Here is a 16,082-nt window from a genome sequence, read left to right as displayed (position 1 = left end):
GACTTTTATGATGGTTGAATACTTTTTCAAAGCACTGTACATTAAATAAGAAAGTGCCCAGAATCGTGGCATTTTGCAGTTTACAGTGCAGTTTATAAATGTGATTAACCAGTGTATAGTAATTCCAGTCACTTCAGTAGGATCTGTACCAGTCACACACTGCTAAAGAGGCCTACCCAGTTTGCTAGCCATTCAAATTAACTCCTGTAGTTAACTGTGTGAAAGGCAGTACTGACATTAATTGAGAAAAACAAGCTGATCTTGTTGCTGTTAAACTTCAAATTGTTTAAGAAGTGCTGTCTTGGTGATATGTCTGGCTCAAAAATAAGATGCTTGAAAATTACATTAAAATTATTTGAACTGAGATAATCATGTAACTGAGATGAAAATAGCTTATTAGTTATTTTGCCAAGAAATGGAAAGTTGGCGATGGGTCTCTAAGTTGCTAAGTGCTAAGAACTCAAGATTCTTTGTCTTCAGTAAATGTCTGTCAGTAGCTGTTTTGAAACTTATAATTTCGCCATTCAAATTTCAGAATCACATTTGTGATTTTAGTGTATGACACTTCCACTTGCCTAATGATACAGGTCTATTCTGTTAGTTGACCATTATTCTGTAGGGCATTTTAGCAGCTGCATCAGGATGAAAATAAATATGCCTCATAGTTGGTTAGGAAATTCAATTAATTATGATTAATTATTGGTTTGCTTACATGTTGCCTCTACATTTTCCATATCTGCTTTAAGATAGCATCATAGAAAAAAAAATGAAATTCAAAACATAGTTAATTAGGCCTCCTAGTTAATTAGGAAGATTGCTTATGTGATTTCTTTTTCCATGTATGTGTTTTCAGTGAACTGCAAGTCTTGAAAGAACAGCCATGAAAACATTCCATGCTGTATTGCAAATTGCTCCTGGTGGGCTTCTGGTACCATAATAGTAGCAGACAAGTTTCCCTTTCTGTTATGCCCTCCTAGTGCCCAGGGGACAGAACACACTGTAAACAGACACTAGCACCTGCCACATCAAGGAAAAACTAACCTTGACAATAACAGACTGTAATGTGACATGTTTTCACAGGTTTGTGGTGGGTGTTTGTGCAAAGATAAGTCACCAGTGTGTTGAACATCCACCTGGGAATTCAGGTCATATATGAGAGTAATGTAAAAATACCTTTTGTTTTTCTCCTGCCCTAATGATGTTGATGCTGTTCATGGATTGCATCATAGTAGCCAACAATGACAACCTCCACGGTACCTTTTGTGACCCTTAGTAAACAAAAAAACCTGAAATGGCCAACAAAACAGGTGGCAGGAAAGGTATTTTTAGGTAGTCCTGTACTTATGTATTTATTTTTTTTATGTTCAGTCTTTGTAAGTCTTATGTCTTAGGAAGATGGCAGTTCATCTGTCATGAAATGGTTATATATGAGGCACAGCTTGCATTAATAAAGGGGGACGCATGTAAATAATAAAGGGGACTTATGCTTTCATCATATGAAAACAGGTTATGCATTGAGCAGGCCAACACAAAAAAACATGGTAAACGCAAATTAGACATAATACAACAAGAATTCTAACAATTTTAAAGACCATGTTATGTACCCTTTAACCCACTTATGGAGTCATTGAGCCCTTAAACACATGTTCCCAGAATTCTTTTCTCAAGAAAGGGAACATGCCCAATCCTTAGGCACAATGAAACCTGCAGAGCCCATCAGAACGGTGTCTCCTGTGAAAGAGCTGTCTGATTAGGGCAAACTTGCATGTTTATTTTAGGCCTATATAACATCCTGGTAACTCTGCTAATACCTTAATCTCAACATAAGACATCAAGACCATCTTCACCTTTCCTGATAACATCCACTGTTTTCACTTGTAAACTCAAAGGTTTGTCCTTGCAGAGACCTCCCAGTACTCTGTACAGTATTCTATACTCAGCACCCACTTTAGTTGAAATACCTACCTTGCATCTACGTGGATAGGCACTTAATTAGTTATGCTTGCAAGTGCATTGTAAAGGTGTTTAGTTACAGGCTGTAGTCATCTGTTGTCATGTACATCTTTCCTCTACTCCATTAATCACTGTCCAGTTTCTGAGCAATGGACCACTGCTGACTGGATATTACTTGGGTGGTGAATCATTCTCTACAGCACTCACACCAATATAGTAGTAGCATAGTTATGGGTATTGTGTTGTTATGAGTGCATCAGGCCCAGCGGTCTTGCTTGAGTTTTTACATGCATCAATACCACTACTGGTTTGGTTTTCTCTGCCACCCAATAATATCCAGTCAACAGCAGCACAATAGTTGGAGGATGATAATGGATGGGCTACATACACTAACTGCATGCAAACAGAATTTTAAATAAACATGTTTCTAATAAAATGGGTGGTGAGTGTATACATCCATCCCTCTTCAGATATCATTTTAAAACTGGAAACTCTGTTTGATCTGTAAACATAGTTACTACTTATAGACTCTACCTATGTCCCGCTGAAGATCTTGACCAGCTACATTGGGCTGTGGTAGTAATCCCTAGAAATCATTCTAAAGAAGGAGACATATTGTTTGTGGTTGCTCAGGCAAGCATAAGTAAGAAAATGACTGATATTGATGCAGATAATATAAAAGAAAGAAAGCCAGTGAGATTATTTCAGTGAATTTGTTTGAACTCTCCTTTAATGCTTAACACTCAAGGGAGTACAACATGGCAATCATAATAGTCAATAGTAATTGAATATGGCTGGGTGATATGTGGATGCCCAGTTACCATAAAGTTAGTTCAGAACTCTTTGAACATTTGTTATGCTTGTTTCAGATTCAAGAAAAAAGGAAAATAAATATCTGTTCAATCAGTGTAATGTTGCTTTACCACTTGAATATCAAACTAGCCCTTAACCTTGCAAACTCTGCTGCTGTGGAGGATGCTGAGTTGTCTGTTTTGGCAAGAACTTGGTCTCTACTCATCATATTTGGGAATCCACATGTATTATAGATTTTATATCCCACTTTTGTGGTTTGGAGGAATATTTTGGATTTATATTTTCATGCACATGAAGTTGTAAGAAAACTTGACATCGCTGTGGAACCTAAATATAAGTTCTATTTGAAAAATGTGCAAAATATTTAATGATAAAAACATATATCTTGTTTTTTTTTTTTTGGAGTAATGATTTATACTCCATGCTTTTTGTTTGCTAGTAAGCATTTTCCCTGTGCTCATTATGATTAATAGCCCTTGTCTCTCTGTGCTGCTTAATGCTTGGACAGATTGATATTATATGAATTGCTGTGTCCTCCACTTTAGGTGTAACAAAGTATCTTTGAATGGGCCTTATAGACCAGCCACATATCAAAATGTATTTACTGGAATTAGTGAAAAGGTATATGGTGATCTATAATAGTTATTACAAGTATGCTTTACACAGGTTAAGTGCTTTAAACATGGCCATATTAATAATGAATGTATATAAAGCTTATTTATTTCACTTGTGCTTTACTCATAATTTGCTGTTTAGTGTTCTTCTCTGGTTTTAGTATGATTATGTAACACTTTGGGAGAAATATGCAGATTAGTAAACCAAAACTAGAAGCCAATATAGCAAATATCTCCACAGCTACAGTGAATTTTCCAGGAGAGCTGACATAAGCTGGAATAAAGGTGATCCAAACTACACAGAATATGAGCATGCTGAATGCAATCAGTTTGGCTTCATTAAAGTTATCAGGCAACTTCCGAGCCAGAAAAGCCAAAACAAAGCACAAGAAGGACAGGAATCCTATATAACCCAGTACAGCCCAGAAGCCTACAACTGAGCCCAAGTTACATTCTAATATGATCTTTTCCTTGTAATAATTCATGTTCTTATAGGGGAAAGGAGGGGAAATTGTTAACCAAAGCACACAAATAAGGACCTGTATTAGAGTGAAAGCAAGAACACTGAGTCTCTGCTGTGCAGGCCCAAACCATTTCATGATATTTTTTCCTGGAAGTGTAGCCCTGAAGGCCATTAACACCACTATTGTTTTCCCCAGAACACAGGAGATGCAGAGGACGAAGGTGATCCCAAACGCTGTGTGACGCAGCATACAGGACCACTCGGAGGGCTGACCAATGAAAGTAAGTGAACAGAGGAAACAAAGAGTCAGAGAGAAGAGCAATAGGAAGCTCAGCTCTGAGTTGTTGGCTCTGACAATGGGTGTGTCCTTGTGTGTAAAGAAAACCACAGTAATGCCCATGGTGAAACATATTCCTAACAAAGAAAACAACACTAGAATAATTCCCATTATTTCCTCAAATGACAGGAATTCCACCAGTTTTGATATACATTTATCTTTCTTATAATTAGACCAGAGTTCAGGTGGGCACTTCATGCAAGTTGCTGAATCTGGAGATGTGAAACAGAAAATAATCAACATTACACTAACATTCAGTAAACTCTTTTTTTTTTTAATCAGTTCTCTTTCCATAAGGCTTTTGCTTTGTAGATTGTTATGACTCTTGTCTGTAAGAGTGAAATGTTAACCTTCATTATACCTGTCAAATTACTAATTTCTCCCTCTGCACATGGTATACAGTCATAACAACACACAGGCTTTCCTTTCTGCACAGCCTTCCTGGAGCCTGCAGGACAGCTCTCACTGCACACAGACACTGGTACCTACAAACCATGATCATTTGCACTATAATCATTATGTTCTCAAGCTAGAATGCAGAATGTCTGCAAACATGATTACTATGTTTGATATTTTTGGTATTTTTAACGGTTACCTGGTGTTGGTCATGGGCCCAGATGATAGTGATATTGTTAAATGAAAGCTGAAGATGTGCTTGCAAGGAGGCATCGTAGAAGCCCACTTTAACAAATACTGTTTTACCATCTTTGCCTTGCTGCCAGTTCAAGAGGTCATACCTTGCTGCTGGGTCTCCGTTCTCATCAAAGTATACCTCCTCATTAGTTGTAGTGAAGAAATGGAGCTTCTTCAGCTCACTGAGCACCTAAATACAATTAAAATTCAAACTTTTTAGAGCCAAATTTTAAAAAATATTCTAAACAGGCTATTAGACATACCTTCCAAGGCTGGTGGTTATTTGTTGCGTTGGTACATGCAATAGTATGTTCTTGTCCATTCTCCTTTGTTGAACAGCTATATGTTTTATCCAAGGCATAAGCAACAGCATACACAGCCTTGTAAACATTATTTGCGATTTGCAACTCTGAAACATCTGTATATTGGTTTTGCACTTCATTGAGGCTTTCGTTGCCTTTACAAATGTCTTTCTTCTCAACATTTACTTGTGTGTGAAGTATACATTCAAATACTGTTTCCCACAGCTCTTTGTAAAGGTCTGCATCAAATGATGGCTTAAGCTTAATCAGAAATTTCTCTAGGCCATTGATTTTAGCTTTAGGAATAGCAAAACCCATGGACCCTCTTAGAATGTGTTGCCATTCAGCAGTGGCAATGTTCATATCAGATATCCAGGACTCACTTCCAATCCATTGTAGGCCTGTGATATTCTGCAGTGCTATTTCCCTTAGAAGAACCTCCATATCAGAGTATGAGACAAAAGCTACTATCACTTTGGAGCTTGAGGTCTTAATAGTCTCCACTATTTTTAGAATGACCTCTCTAGGATCAGTCCTGAAGAAGACCGCAGAAAACTCAACACACACACCCTCTTCTTTGGCTGCATTGATAAATGTGTTCATACCATTGTTTCCATAGTCATTGTTGCTGCACAGAGCTCCTACCCATGTCCATCCAAAATGTCTGACCAGTTTGACCAGTGCTCGACTTTGGTAATAATCACTGGGAATTGTTCTGAAGAAAGATGGATGCTTTTTTCTGTCACTTAGGCATGCACATGTTGCAAAGTGACTGATCTGAAATATACATAGCATTTCATAAATATATTTTTTTAAAAGTATAAGCAAACAGATGATGACCACACTCAATGTGTTTGCTTTTTAATTTATTTTATAGACATTACTGAACATATATATTGATTTTCATATGTAGATTTTTGCCAAAAATAAAAAGGTTTTACCACAGGCACATGCAAAGGTCCCACTGTGGCAGAGATGGCAATAGTAGGAGTAGATGATGTTTCTGCTATGATTGCTTGAACTGTTTCAGGTCTGGTGCAGGACCCTGCAGCGGTGTTTTTCCCATGGCCATTAACTAAAGATAAGGAAGCTCTTACGGCCATTTCTACTGATCCACAGGAGTCATAGATTGTATAACCCAAATTGACACTAGGAAGAATATCAGTCCTGTTGTTGATTTCTTCAATGGCAAATAACATTGTCTGGGCATTTTGAAATTCTCTGAGGCTCAGGCTACAAGAAAAGAAATGCAGTCACGGTGCCATTTGAATGAGCACTGTAAACTTGAATACAAAAACATTTGTAAAATTATTAATTTTAATTTAAGAAAATTTCTTGATATTCCAAAATTTTCCTGGTGTCAGCAACCCTATGTCTGTATGATTATAGTTCTGCTTACAAAATGTAACCGCTTTTGGCCATGAACTAGCCAAGCACTTTTTTTGATGGTTTATCAGTCCTTTATGGATATTTTGCTATAATGTCCCCTCACCTCTTGCATTTTGGCTGCTGTGGTCCCGATGTGAATGTGTGTGTTGTCTGGTCCCAGCTGTTGTGAAAGGAAAATATCCCACCAATCACCACATCCCCATCTCTGCTGAGCTGAGGTTGATCAGACAGCCCTCTTGAGCTGCAGGGAGGATCAGGTGCTCTCACCAGAGTGAACAGAAGCCATGTCTGTAGTAAACTCATTCTTGCTCTTCAGAAAACACCTTGCCCTCTGTTTGGTCATTTATATAACTTCTTTTGGTTCCCAAGTTAACTATAATGTGGGGTGTGGGCTTTACTTGCGCAGCTGAATGACCTCACTGATGTGTACATTTGTATACCATAGTTTAGAAACATATGTTATATGAAATATATGTTTCATCTTGTAATTAAGTTTTTGTACAGCTTCATGATTTCATAAGTAATCAGACAATGACAATTTATTGTTTGCTATGTACTCTAGTACATTGGATTTTAAATTAAATGACTAAAAGTTTAGACACATTTAAATTGAGGATATTTTTGTCCATATCTGATTAACTTGTGTCAAAGTGATGGAAAAGCAAAGTGTGGACAAACCAAAAGAAACTACCCATGAGTCAAAGTATGCCAGTGGTGATTGGTTGTTATTATTGAATATGTATCTCACAGTGATAGCAGTAGGATAAATAATGAATTGTGCAGATGAATTTTAAATGCTCAGAGCCAGTCAAATATCTCAAAATTTATTGGGCAGCATTTTATTTTGTAGCAGGACAATGGCCCAAAGCAGACTGCTAATCTGATTGCATAGTAGGGTTTTTCAGGGCCAAAATTGAAATTGCTGACTAACTAAGTGAATTAACTAACTTCTACCACACTTAAAATACATTTCACTTACTGAAGGCAAATAGACCCCTAAACAAGCAGGAACTAAAAATGACTATGTTACAGGCCTGGCTGAGCATCACCAGGGAAGGTACCCAGTGTCTGCTGATACTTATCGGTGGCACACTTCAGGCAGATTTCAGTTTCAAAGAATTTGCAACCAAGTACCATATTTTTGCTGTTAAAGTGTATATGAAACAATGGCAGTTTAGGTGTAACCACATTCACTTTTTGAAGGATCAACCTTGTGTATTTTTGCTGATATAATTTGCATCTGACTTTTAGTGGTATCGTTTTTAGAGCAGTACAGCAAATTTGGATTTTTGCAAAATCGGTGTTGTCTAATGGGCCTCTTACTTTTATCCAGCATAACAAAATTGCATATGTGTATAAAGCACTGTAGTCAAAGCAGAATTATGACCTGTGTATGTGTGTGTGTGTGTGTGTGTGTGTGTGTGTGTGTGTATGTATGTGTGTATGTATGTGTGTGTGTGTGTGTGTGTGTGTGTGTGTGTGTCTTTCTGTCATTACCATTTATTATTTTTGTATTCTTTGTATAGTGTGTTGTAATTCCTGTATCTGATTCATATTTTGTAGTACCTGCTGTGTTGCTAATTTCTCCAGGAAGGGAATGGTATAATTCTTATAATGGAAGGAAATAATGAGATTAGTTTATGATTATGAAAGATTTTGAAAATGTTACCCGAAATGCATAAGTTAAAAATTATAGAACAACTATGGGCAATGAAAGAGCTAAGAAATACAAAGTCTGAAAGGCTTGGAAGGCTGGAATTTTAATAAAGGAAATCTGGAAGGATTCAGCTATATACTAATATACTAATTTGTTTTTTCATTCTATATGTCAAATCATTTGACTTTCTATTTATGTGTACCCATCAATATGTTCCATATGTCAGGAAATTGTTTCTTGTCTTGTGTCAACTCATATATGTATCCCACTATCAATGGAAAACATGCACTTTGTTTCTAGGTCAAATGTGTTTATTTAGACATGAACCATGAACGATGATGTGTCATTTGGTTTTCCCCATGACTTGCTTTTTAGTGTTCATTTCAGGTCTTAGTAAAATCACATAGCATTTTGGTATAAAAATACAGAATAATAAACCATAACTTGAGGCCAAAATGGCAAATATCTCCACAGCTACAGTAAATTTTCCAGGAGAGCTGATATAAGATGGAATAAATGCAATCCAAACTGAACAGAATATGAGCATGCTGAATGTGATGAATTTGGCTTCATTAAAGTTATCAGGCAACTTCCGTGCTAAAAATGCCAAAATAAAACATAAACTAGCTAGGAGTCCTATGTATCCCAGTACAACCCAGAAACCGAAGGATGAACCTAATTTACATTCTAGGATGATTTTTTCTTGGTAATAATCCATATTCATATATGGGAATGGCGGTGATATTATTAACCAAAGCACACAAATAAGGACCTGTATGAGAGTGAAAGCAAGAACACTGAGTCTCTGCTGTGGAGGCCCAAACCATTTCATGACATTACTGCCTGGAAGTGTAGCCCTGAAGGCAATTAACACCACTATTGTTTTCCCCAGAACACAGGAGATGCAGAGGACGAAGGTGATACCAAATGCTGTGTGACGCAGCATACAGGACCACTCAGAGGGCCGACCAATGAAAGTAAGTGAACAGAGGAAACACAGAGTCAGAGAGAAGAGCAGCAGGAAGCTCAGCTCTGAGTTGTTGGCTCTAACTATGGGAGTATTTCTAAAACAATAGAAAATAAATTTGGTTAGAATAGTGAAAAAGGCCCCAACCAGAGAAAAAAGAACAAGCACTATCCCCATTTTTTCCTCATATGACAAGAATTCAACTTCTTTTGGAATACAGGCATCTCCTTTTGTGTTTGACCAATATTGCAAGGGGCATTTTAAGCAGTTAAGTGAATCTAAATGGAAAAGATGGAAAATTAGCAAACCTCAGCAGTGCAAATGTCAGCAATATAATTCCATCCATATTCAGTAAAAAAAAAAATTTAATATTTCTTTAGCATTTATGTGGCTAGTTGTTTTTTTTTTTGTTTTTTTTTGGTTTTTTTTTTTTTTTTATAACTACCTGTTGAGTTGCTCATTTCTCCTGGTGCACATGGTATACAGTCAAAGCAGCAGACAGGCTTCCCTTTCTGAACAGCCTTCCTGGTACCTGGGGGACAGCTCTCACTGCACATAGACACTGGAACCTCCAGAACCCATGTAAAAACATATCAGTGTGACTTTGTAGTTAACAGTTTGTCATAGAGCCTATATGACAAAAAAGACACTTGAGCCAAAATATTACCATTTTGCTTCCCTCTTTCCAGACAATTTGTATTCCATTCATAGTTAACTGCTGGCCTTTAGGCAAAGATGCATCATAGTACCCTATTGTTGCTGCTTTCATGGTGCCTTCAGAGGCTCGTTGCAGGTTAATCAACTCATATCTTGCTGGTGAATCTCCGTTTTTATCAAAAAATACACTTTCCCCTTGAGGTGTGATGAAATTTACATTCTGCAAGGAGTTTGAAACCTTGAACACAAAAATGCATATTAATATCAAATTTCTTAAGTACTTTTTAGGATATTTTATTGTTCTGATTTTCTCCTTACATTCCAAATTAATGTTAACTTGTCTTACCTCCCAAGGATTTATTTTGGAAAATTCAGTGCAGTTTACATTAGAAAATGAACCATTGCTTTGCACACATAATAGTAGATTGTGCAAGGCGTGTGCTACTGCATAAACAGCCTTGTAGACATTGTTGGTGAAACTCAAATCAGACACATCAGTAAAAAGGTTTTCTACATCTTTTAAATGCTCAGCGCCATTACATGTCCTCTGACCCATGACTGGATGTAGGGAACAGTTAAACACACTTTCCCAGAAGGTTTTAATAAACATGCTGTTGGGAAATTGTGAGGGGCTGACTTCTTGTAAAAAGTGCCCCAATCCAGGAATTTTAGCCTTGGGTACAGTGAAACCTATTGAACCGATCAGAGAAGTGTGTCCTAGGCTATCTGTGAGGGAATTGTCTGTGATCCAAGCATCACTGCCAATCCACTGCAGTCCTGTAACACTTTGTTTATGTAATACCTCCACAAGAACCTTAATCTCTCTGTGGGACATGAATGCTATTATCACCTTTGATGTGGAGTTTTTGATGATGTCCACAATTCGGAGTATCTCTTGATGTGGACTTGTGCTCTCAAAATCTGCAGAGTATTCAATACAAATACCTTCTGCACGAGCTGCTGTAATAAACATAGCAATGCCGTTCAGTCCATAGTCATTTGCGTTACTTAAAACCCCCACCCAAGTCCATCCAAAGTGTTTGACTAGATGTGCCAGTGCTCTGCTCTGGTAGTAATCACTTGGAATTGTCCTGAAGAAGGAGGGGAACTCTTTTCTGCTGCTCAGGCAAGCACAGGTAGCGAAATGACTGATCTGTTTTAACACACAGCATACTCCATGATAAAGCATTTGAAAACAACCATTATGTACAACCGTTATATGCATAGTTAATTCACATTGTTTGCATGAATGCTTTGTTATTATATCTACAATGATAATTTTGAAATGGAAAATGCATCTTTTTCTTACCACTGGAATATGAAAACTTCCAACAGTCCTCGCAATGCCTATCGTAGGTGTTGACCCAGAATGCCCAATAATGGCTTGGACTGTTCTTGGGTTATAAGAGTTGCACATTATTCTTGTATTTGAGCTTTCATGCCCACTCACCAAGGCCAGTGCGGATCTCAGTATGTCCATAGATCCACAATTATTGTAGATTTTGTATCCCAGGGAAACTCCAGGCAGAATATTAGGATTTTTGTTTATTTCTCCCACAGCAAATATCATTGTCTGTGCAAACTGGAATTCTCTGAAACTAAAACTTGAGACAATAATTAATGAAGACAATATCCTAATTAGGCATAGTGATGGGTATTTCAGGTCTGAAAGTAGAAACAACTTGTATAAGTATGAAATAATGAGTACTTCTTAATTTCATTATTTGGAAGCAAAACAATTGTAAACAACAGTTTTCATGCGTGTAAATACATACTCCTTGCATGGGCGGGCTTCTGGCATACTCTGAAAGGAGTCTATGTAGCCATCTTGACCAGTGCGAAATGAGAAAATACCTCCAATGATTAGCTCTCCATCTGCTTGAAGTTCAGGCTGCTCCACATGACTCTGTAGCCTGCAGATAGGCTCTTCTGCCTGGGTAAGCAGGACCATTAAGAGTGTCTTAAAGAGAAGCATGGCAGCTTGTGCTGTAGTCATTTCATTCTGCAGACCAGACATTTATATACCCACTGCAGCTCAGAAACAGCATCACAATCCTCAAGAGAATGTGTCTGATATGAAGAAAGAAACCTGTGAGTTAAGATATTATGCCAAGATCTCCAGATTGGGGAACTAAGGAGGCCTCAGTGCATATTTGGAACACAACTCTTACATCACCCTGTCTTAACAACGGTTTCCAGAGTAAATAGCTCTAGCATTGTATTTGTATCAAAAAATATTTTCCCATTACAGATTTTGACAGCTACCATTTTCAACATAACTGCATGAATGCCTAACTTCATACATGTATATTGACTGGCTGACCTGTCCTAGATCTTAACAATTAGAATATTATACTTTTTGGTGTTGAATAGTGTTGACTAAGTTATGCTGTTGAATTTTGATCTAATTATTTTAAATGTTTTTTAAAATCTCTGCATTCGGTATCATTGCAATAGTTTTGTCAACGTGGATGAAGTACTTAAGAAGACTATATCATCAAAGGCCATTTATATTTAACTTTTGTGTGACAAACTTTTCTCAGTCACATATAGTCATCATATATAGTAAAACAACTGTGACGACAGGAAGTAGGATGCCGAGGCAAGTCTCCATGACAAAACACACTAAACCGCAACAACGTAGCGAATAACAAAACTTGCCAACACTAGCGTAATGCGTTACACGTATAATACACTGTGTCAAACACCAACAACAGACAAAAGTACAACAGGGGTTTAAATACATGTGCTAATAAAGAACATAACTAAGAACAGGTGTGACACATGATCAATTAACAAGATAGGGGTGATGGAGACAGACACACACACACAAACACACGAATATGGGGATGAGTAACGGAGGGGGGGCTGTGCCATCACAGAACCCCCTCCTAACGGCCCAACTCCTGGCGTGCCAGTCTATCCAGCCACGGCCCCCAGACCAACACCAAATAGCGAGGACTGAGCAACCCAACACAAGCCAGCATGGACAGGACAGAGTGGATGACAACAGTGACCAAGACAATGACAGACACGGACAGCCACACTCACGGGAAGCGAAACAGAGACAAAGTGGGACTGTGGGACTGGTACAACAACTGTGATGGGCAAGGAGAAAGTGACAGGAACAGAAACATGACAAACAGATCCTAGGGGATGGGTAGGTGGAGGTCCTGTGACTGGCCAGTAGGGGGTACTGGCCGACCCTCCTGACGCTGACTGGGGCGAGGTTTCACGAGTCCAGGAGGGAAAGCCTGTTGCCCACTTGGGCAGTGAGAACACCTCCGTCTTCCTGGTGCATGTGCCATGGAGTGCTTGATGATGTTGCTCGCCAGATAAACAGGCTTGGGCACCAAAGAGACCTTCACTTTTCTGGCAGACTTGTGAGGTGAAGCACAGACTGTGGAGTGGAGTGAGCTGGATGACACCTTCTTGGAGGTCTTATGAGGCTCTGGAGCAGCATGCACCTTTCGTAGACTCAGGCACAGGTGAGGCTTCCACCTCCATGCAGGAGTCCACAGCTTTCTCTGACTCCGCATCCAAAAGAGACTCCAGGGGAATTGATGAGAAGCAACCGAGCGATCGGCTCCAGCGTCCGACAGAGGGTCGCAGTAGAACTCCTGCCCTCAGCATTGCTTTCATCATACTGGTCCATGAAGAACTGGTGGACCACCATAGCGTCCGACACAGAATCCCCTGGATCCTCCTTGAACCCCTCAGGATACTCTTCCTTCGCCAGGCAGGGCCAATTTGTAGTACAGGCTCCACCTTTGGGCAGGGACAGAACGAATCCTCTTGGAGGACTGGCTCTACTATACAGGAGGGGATGGGAGGAGTTCCGTTTCTCTTCTTTCCCTCCTTTTTTTCTTTTTTGAAGGGATGGGAGAGTTGAGTCCTTGCATCTTAGGGCTGTTGAGAGAGGTGCTAGTGGGAGGCTTTGGGTCACTATGAGGGGCTTCTAATGACTTCACCTCCATATGGCCAGCTACCATATGAAAACAGGCAAATGAATCCAAGTTTACATTTACGGCATTTGACTAAGTCTTTTAAACAAAGCATCTTACAATTATGACAAATAACTTGAACAACTGGGGGTTAATGACCTTGCTCAGGGGCCCAACACTGGCAAATTGGGGGTGGTTCCAATTACAAGTCGAGTAACTTAACCACTATATATTTATTTATATATTACTTTTCAAAGTGCTTTATACATATATAATAGAAGTATGTAATAAATATTATTACATTTTGAGATCAATCACATCAATAAGGTTTTTGAAAAATAAAAGACAAAAAGTAATATAAAACTAAAATATAATATTTATTTAAATAGAAAATATAATAATAACACTAAAAACAATTCATTAAATAGAAAAACATTGAAAAGAAATTAGAAAAAAAAAAGACCAAAAAACCTGTGACGGGCAAGGCAGAATTAGACACTCCCAGATATAGAATAAGAACTTTATTAATGTTCCAATTGCTGGTAGCAGAATATCTCGAAATCAAAAGAGCAAAATAAGGGGAATTCCAAATCATAGAGAGATCAAAGTCTGTGTCCAAAACCAGAAGAGCAATGCAAAAACCAGGTAGTAAATCCAAAAGGGGGTTAGGCAAAATCGGCAATGAGAAAGAAAAAGTCAGGGTACGGTACACAGGAAGATAGTCAAAGAAAATAACACTCAGTATGCATAGAAAGTCTAGAGGCAATACTTTGCAATGAATGAAAGCTTGAAACAGTCTCATATTCAATTCTCTGAACACACAGGTGAATTCAGTACTCCGGTGATGACAATCTGATTGAACATCCCTGATTGGCTGAGTTGTTGGCTGGATGATGAACGGGCTGCTGGGTAGTGTAGTGTGGTAGAGAGTTGGGCAGTATGACAAAACCCCCAAACATTACCTGTCTAGAGACCAGATGTGAGCATATGAACTGGATTAGATAATGATAATGATACTATGGAATTGGTGGGTGCTTGGTGCATAGAGGATGATACTTGGTGGCAAAGCACATAGATATGGTTGATACAGCTGAAAAGCCAATTGGTGTCATCTCCCAGACTGGACAGCTAAACCATTAATACTTATGCAAGAAGTGACAGCTGCATTGCAGGAGGCTGTATCTGAATTTTTGGTTGTGTAATCACTTGTTGAAGAAGTACTTGTGTGGCCATTGTTGATGGAGAGCTAAAAGGGACACAGGAGCATCTGTGGACTGGGGATGCTAGCCTACTGAACAGATGGTGGTGAAACCTGATACTAATACCCTGTGGCTGTTACTGTATACATGGTATATACCACATGTATATAAAGACTGTAGGGCCTCTTGCAGTCCTAATGGTTATGGAGGTGGCTCATACACATGGACTTGGTAATCAAGAGCTATAGGACTCTTGATTACCTTGCTAGAGTGTTTTGGAGCTGGAACAAAACTGCAGATTCCCAAAGACTTGAGAACCTCTGGTCTGGCTACAGAAATTAATCAATTCATTGTGAATAAATCATAGTTGGACCACTTTGCAAAGTTGGCTGAAGGCTATTTCGAATGAACTTGGTGATTTAAGATGAAACCTTAATGGCGCAATAACACATAGGGAGTTCAGTTGCATTTCATGTTTTAAATTGTCATGTGCATGTTCAAATGTTTAGACCAATATAAGTCAATGTCATATTTATTTATATAGTGCTTATTACAGCAGCCATTGCTACAAAGCAGCTTTACAGATTTCTGAGTCCAAGCCTCCAGTGAGCAAGCCAAAGGTGACAGTGGCAACCAAAAAACCCCTAGAGTATGAGCAAGAAACCTTGAGAGGAACCAAGACTCAAAGGGTGGGGGGGCATCTTCCTCTGGACAACAACAGACACTACAATAGCAACAATATAAACAGTAAAGAGCAAAATAAGTAGTGAGAGAAATGAATAGTAAAATGAATCATAAAAATAAAGAAATAAGCAATGAATGTCTCTTCCAATTTTCTAGAAGTGCTTGTCTGGTGTTTGGTGATGTATGTGTGCACAAGAATGACCTTGACTGAAAGACTTAATGTATTTGGTTCTGATTCAGGTGTGAGCTTAGCTGCTGAGCTACAGTTTGTTTCTTGGAAAATCTTGAAAATAAAGGGAAGGTTTGAGATCGGCCTGTAATTTAACAGCTGACAGGTTGATTTTTTGATAAGTGGTCTGATTACTACTAATCTGAATGGTTTAGGTATGTAGCCAATTTTCAAGGAGCTTATTTCTACAGGTTCTATCACTTCAGGTAGAATTTCTTTATGAAATGGTATGAGCAATGGA

At 38.6% G+C, this 16,082-nt stretch overlaps 2 protein-coding genes across 2 annotated transcripts; both read right to left on the bottom strand.

The window, feature by feature from the left end:
• Positions 1–3,484: 3,484 nt before the first annotated feature.
• LOC113592358 (extracellular calcium-sensing receptor-like) lies at positions 3,485–6,711 on the bottom strand. Its single transcript, XM_027033228.2, has 6 exons — positions 6,608–6,711; positions 6,057–6,348; positions 5,077–5,892; positions 4,776–5,003; positions 4,542–4,665; positions 3,485–4,392 (listed from the first exon to the last, which is right to left on the bottom strand). Exons 2-6 carry the CDS (start codon positions 6,312–6,314, stop codon positions 3,485–3,487), a joined length of 2,334 nt encoding a protein of 777 aa, XP_026889029.2. The 5' UTR covers positions 6,315–6,348; positions 6,608–6,711.
• Positions 6,712–8,504: 1,793 nt separating this feature from the next.
• On the bottom strand, positions 8,505–11,403 carry LOC113592363 (extracellular calcium-sensing receptor-like). Its single transcript, XM_035525185.1, has 5 exons — positions 11,095–11,403; positions 10,132–10,938; positions 9,796–10,023; positions 9,574–9,697; positions 8,505–9,406 (listed from the first exon to the last, which is right to left on the bottom strand). Exons 1-5 carry the CDS (start codon positions 11,353–11,355, stop codon positions 8,505–8,507), a joined length of 2,322 nt encoding a protein of 773 aa, XP_035381078.1. The 5' UTR covers positions 11,356–11,403.
• Between the last annotated feature and the right edge of the window lie 4,679 nt (positions 11,404–16,082).

Source organism: Electrophorus electricus, chromosome 4, assembly GCF_013358815.1.
Source record: "Electrophorus electricus isolate fEleEle1 chromosome 4, fEleEle1.pri, whole genome shotgun sequence".
NCBI classification, from domain to species: domain Eukaryota; kingdom Metazoa; phylum Chordata; class Actinopteri; order Gymnotiformes; family Gymnotidae; genus Electrophorus; species Electrophorus electricus.
Note: the sequence above shows the minus strand (reverse complement) of the source record. Positions and strands in the feature narration are given on the sequence as shown.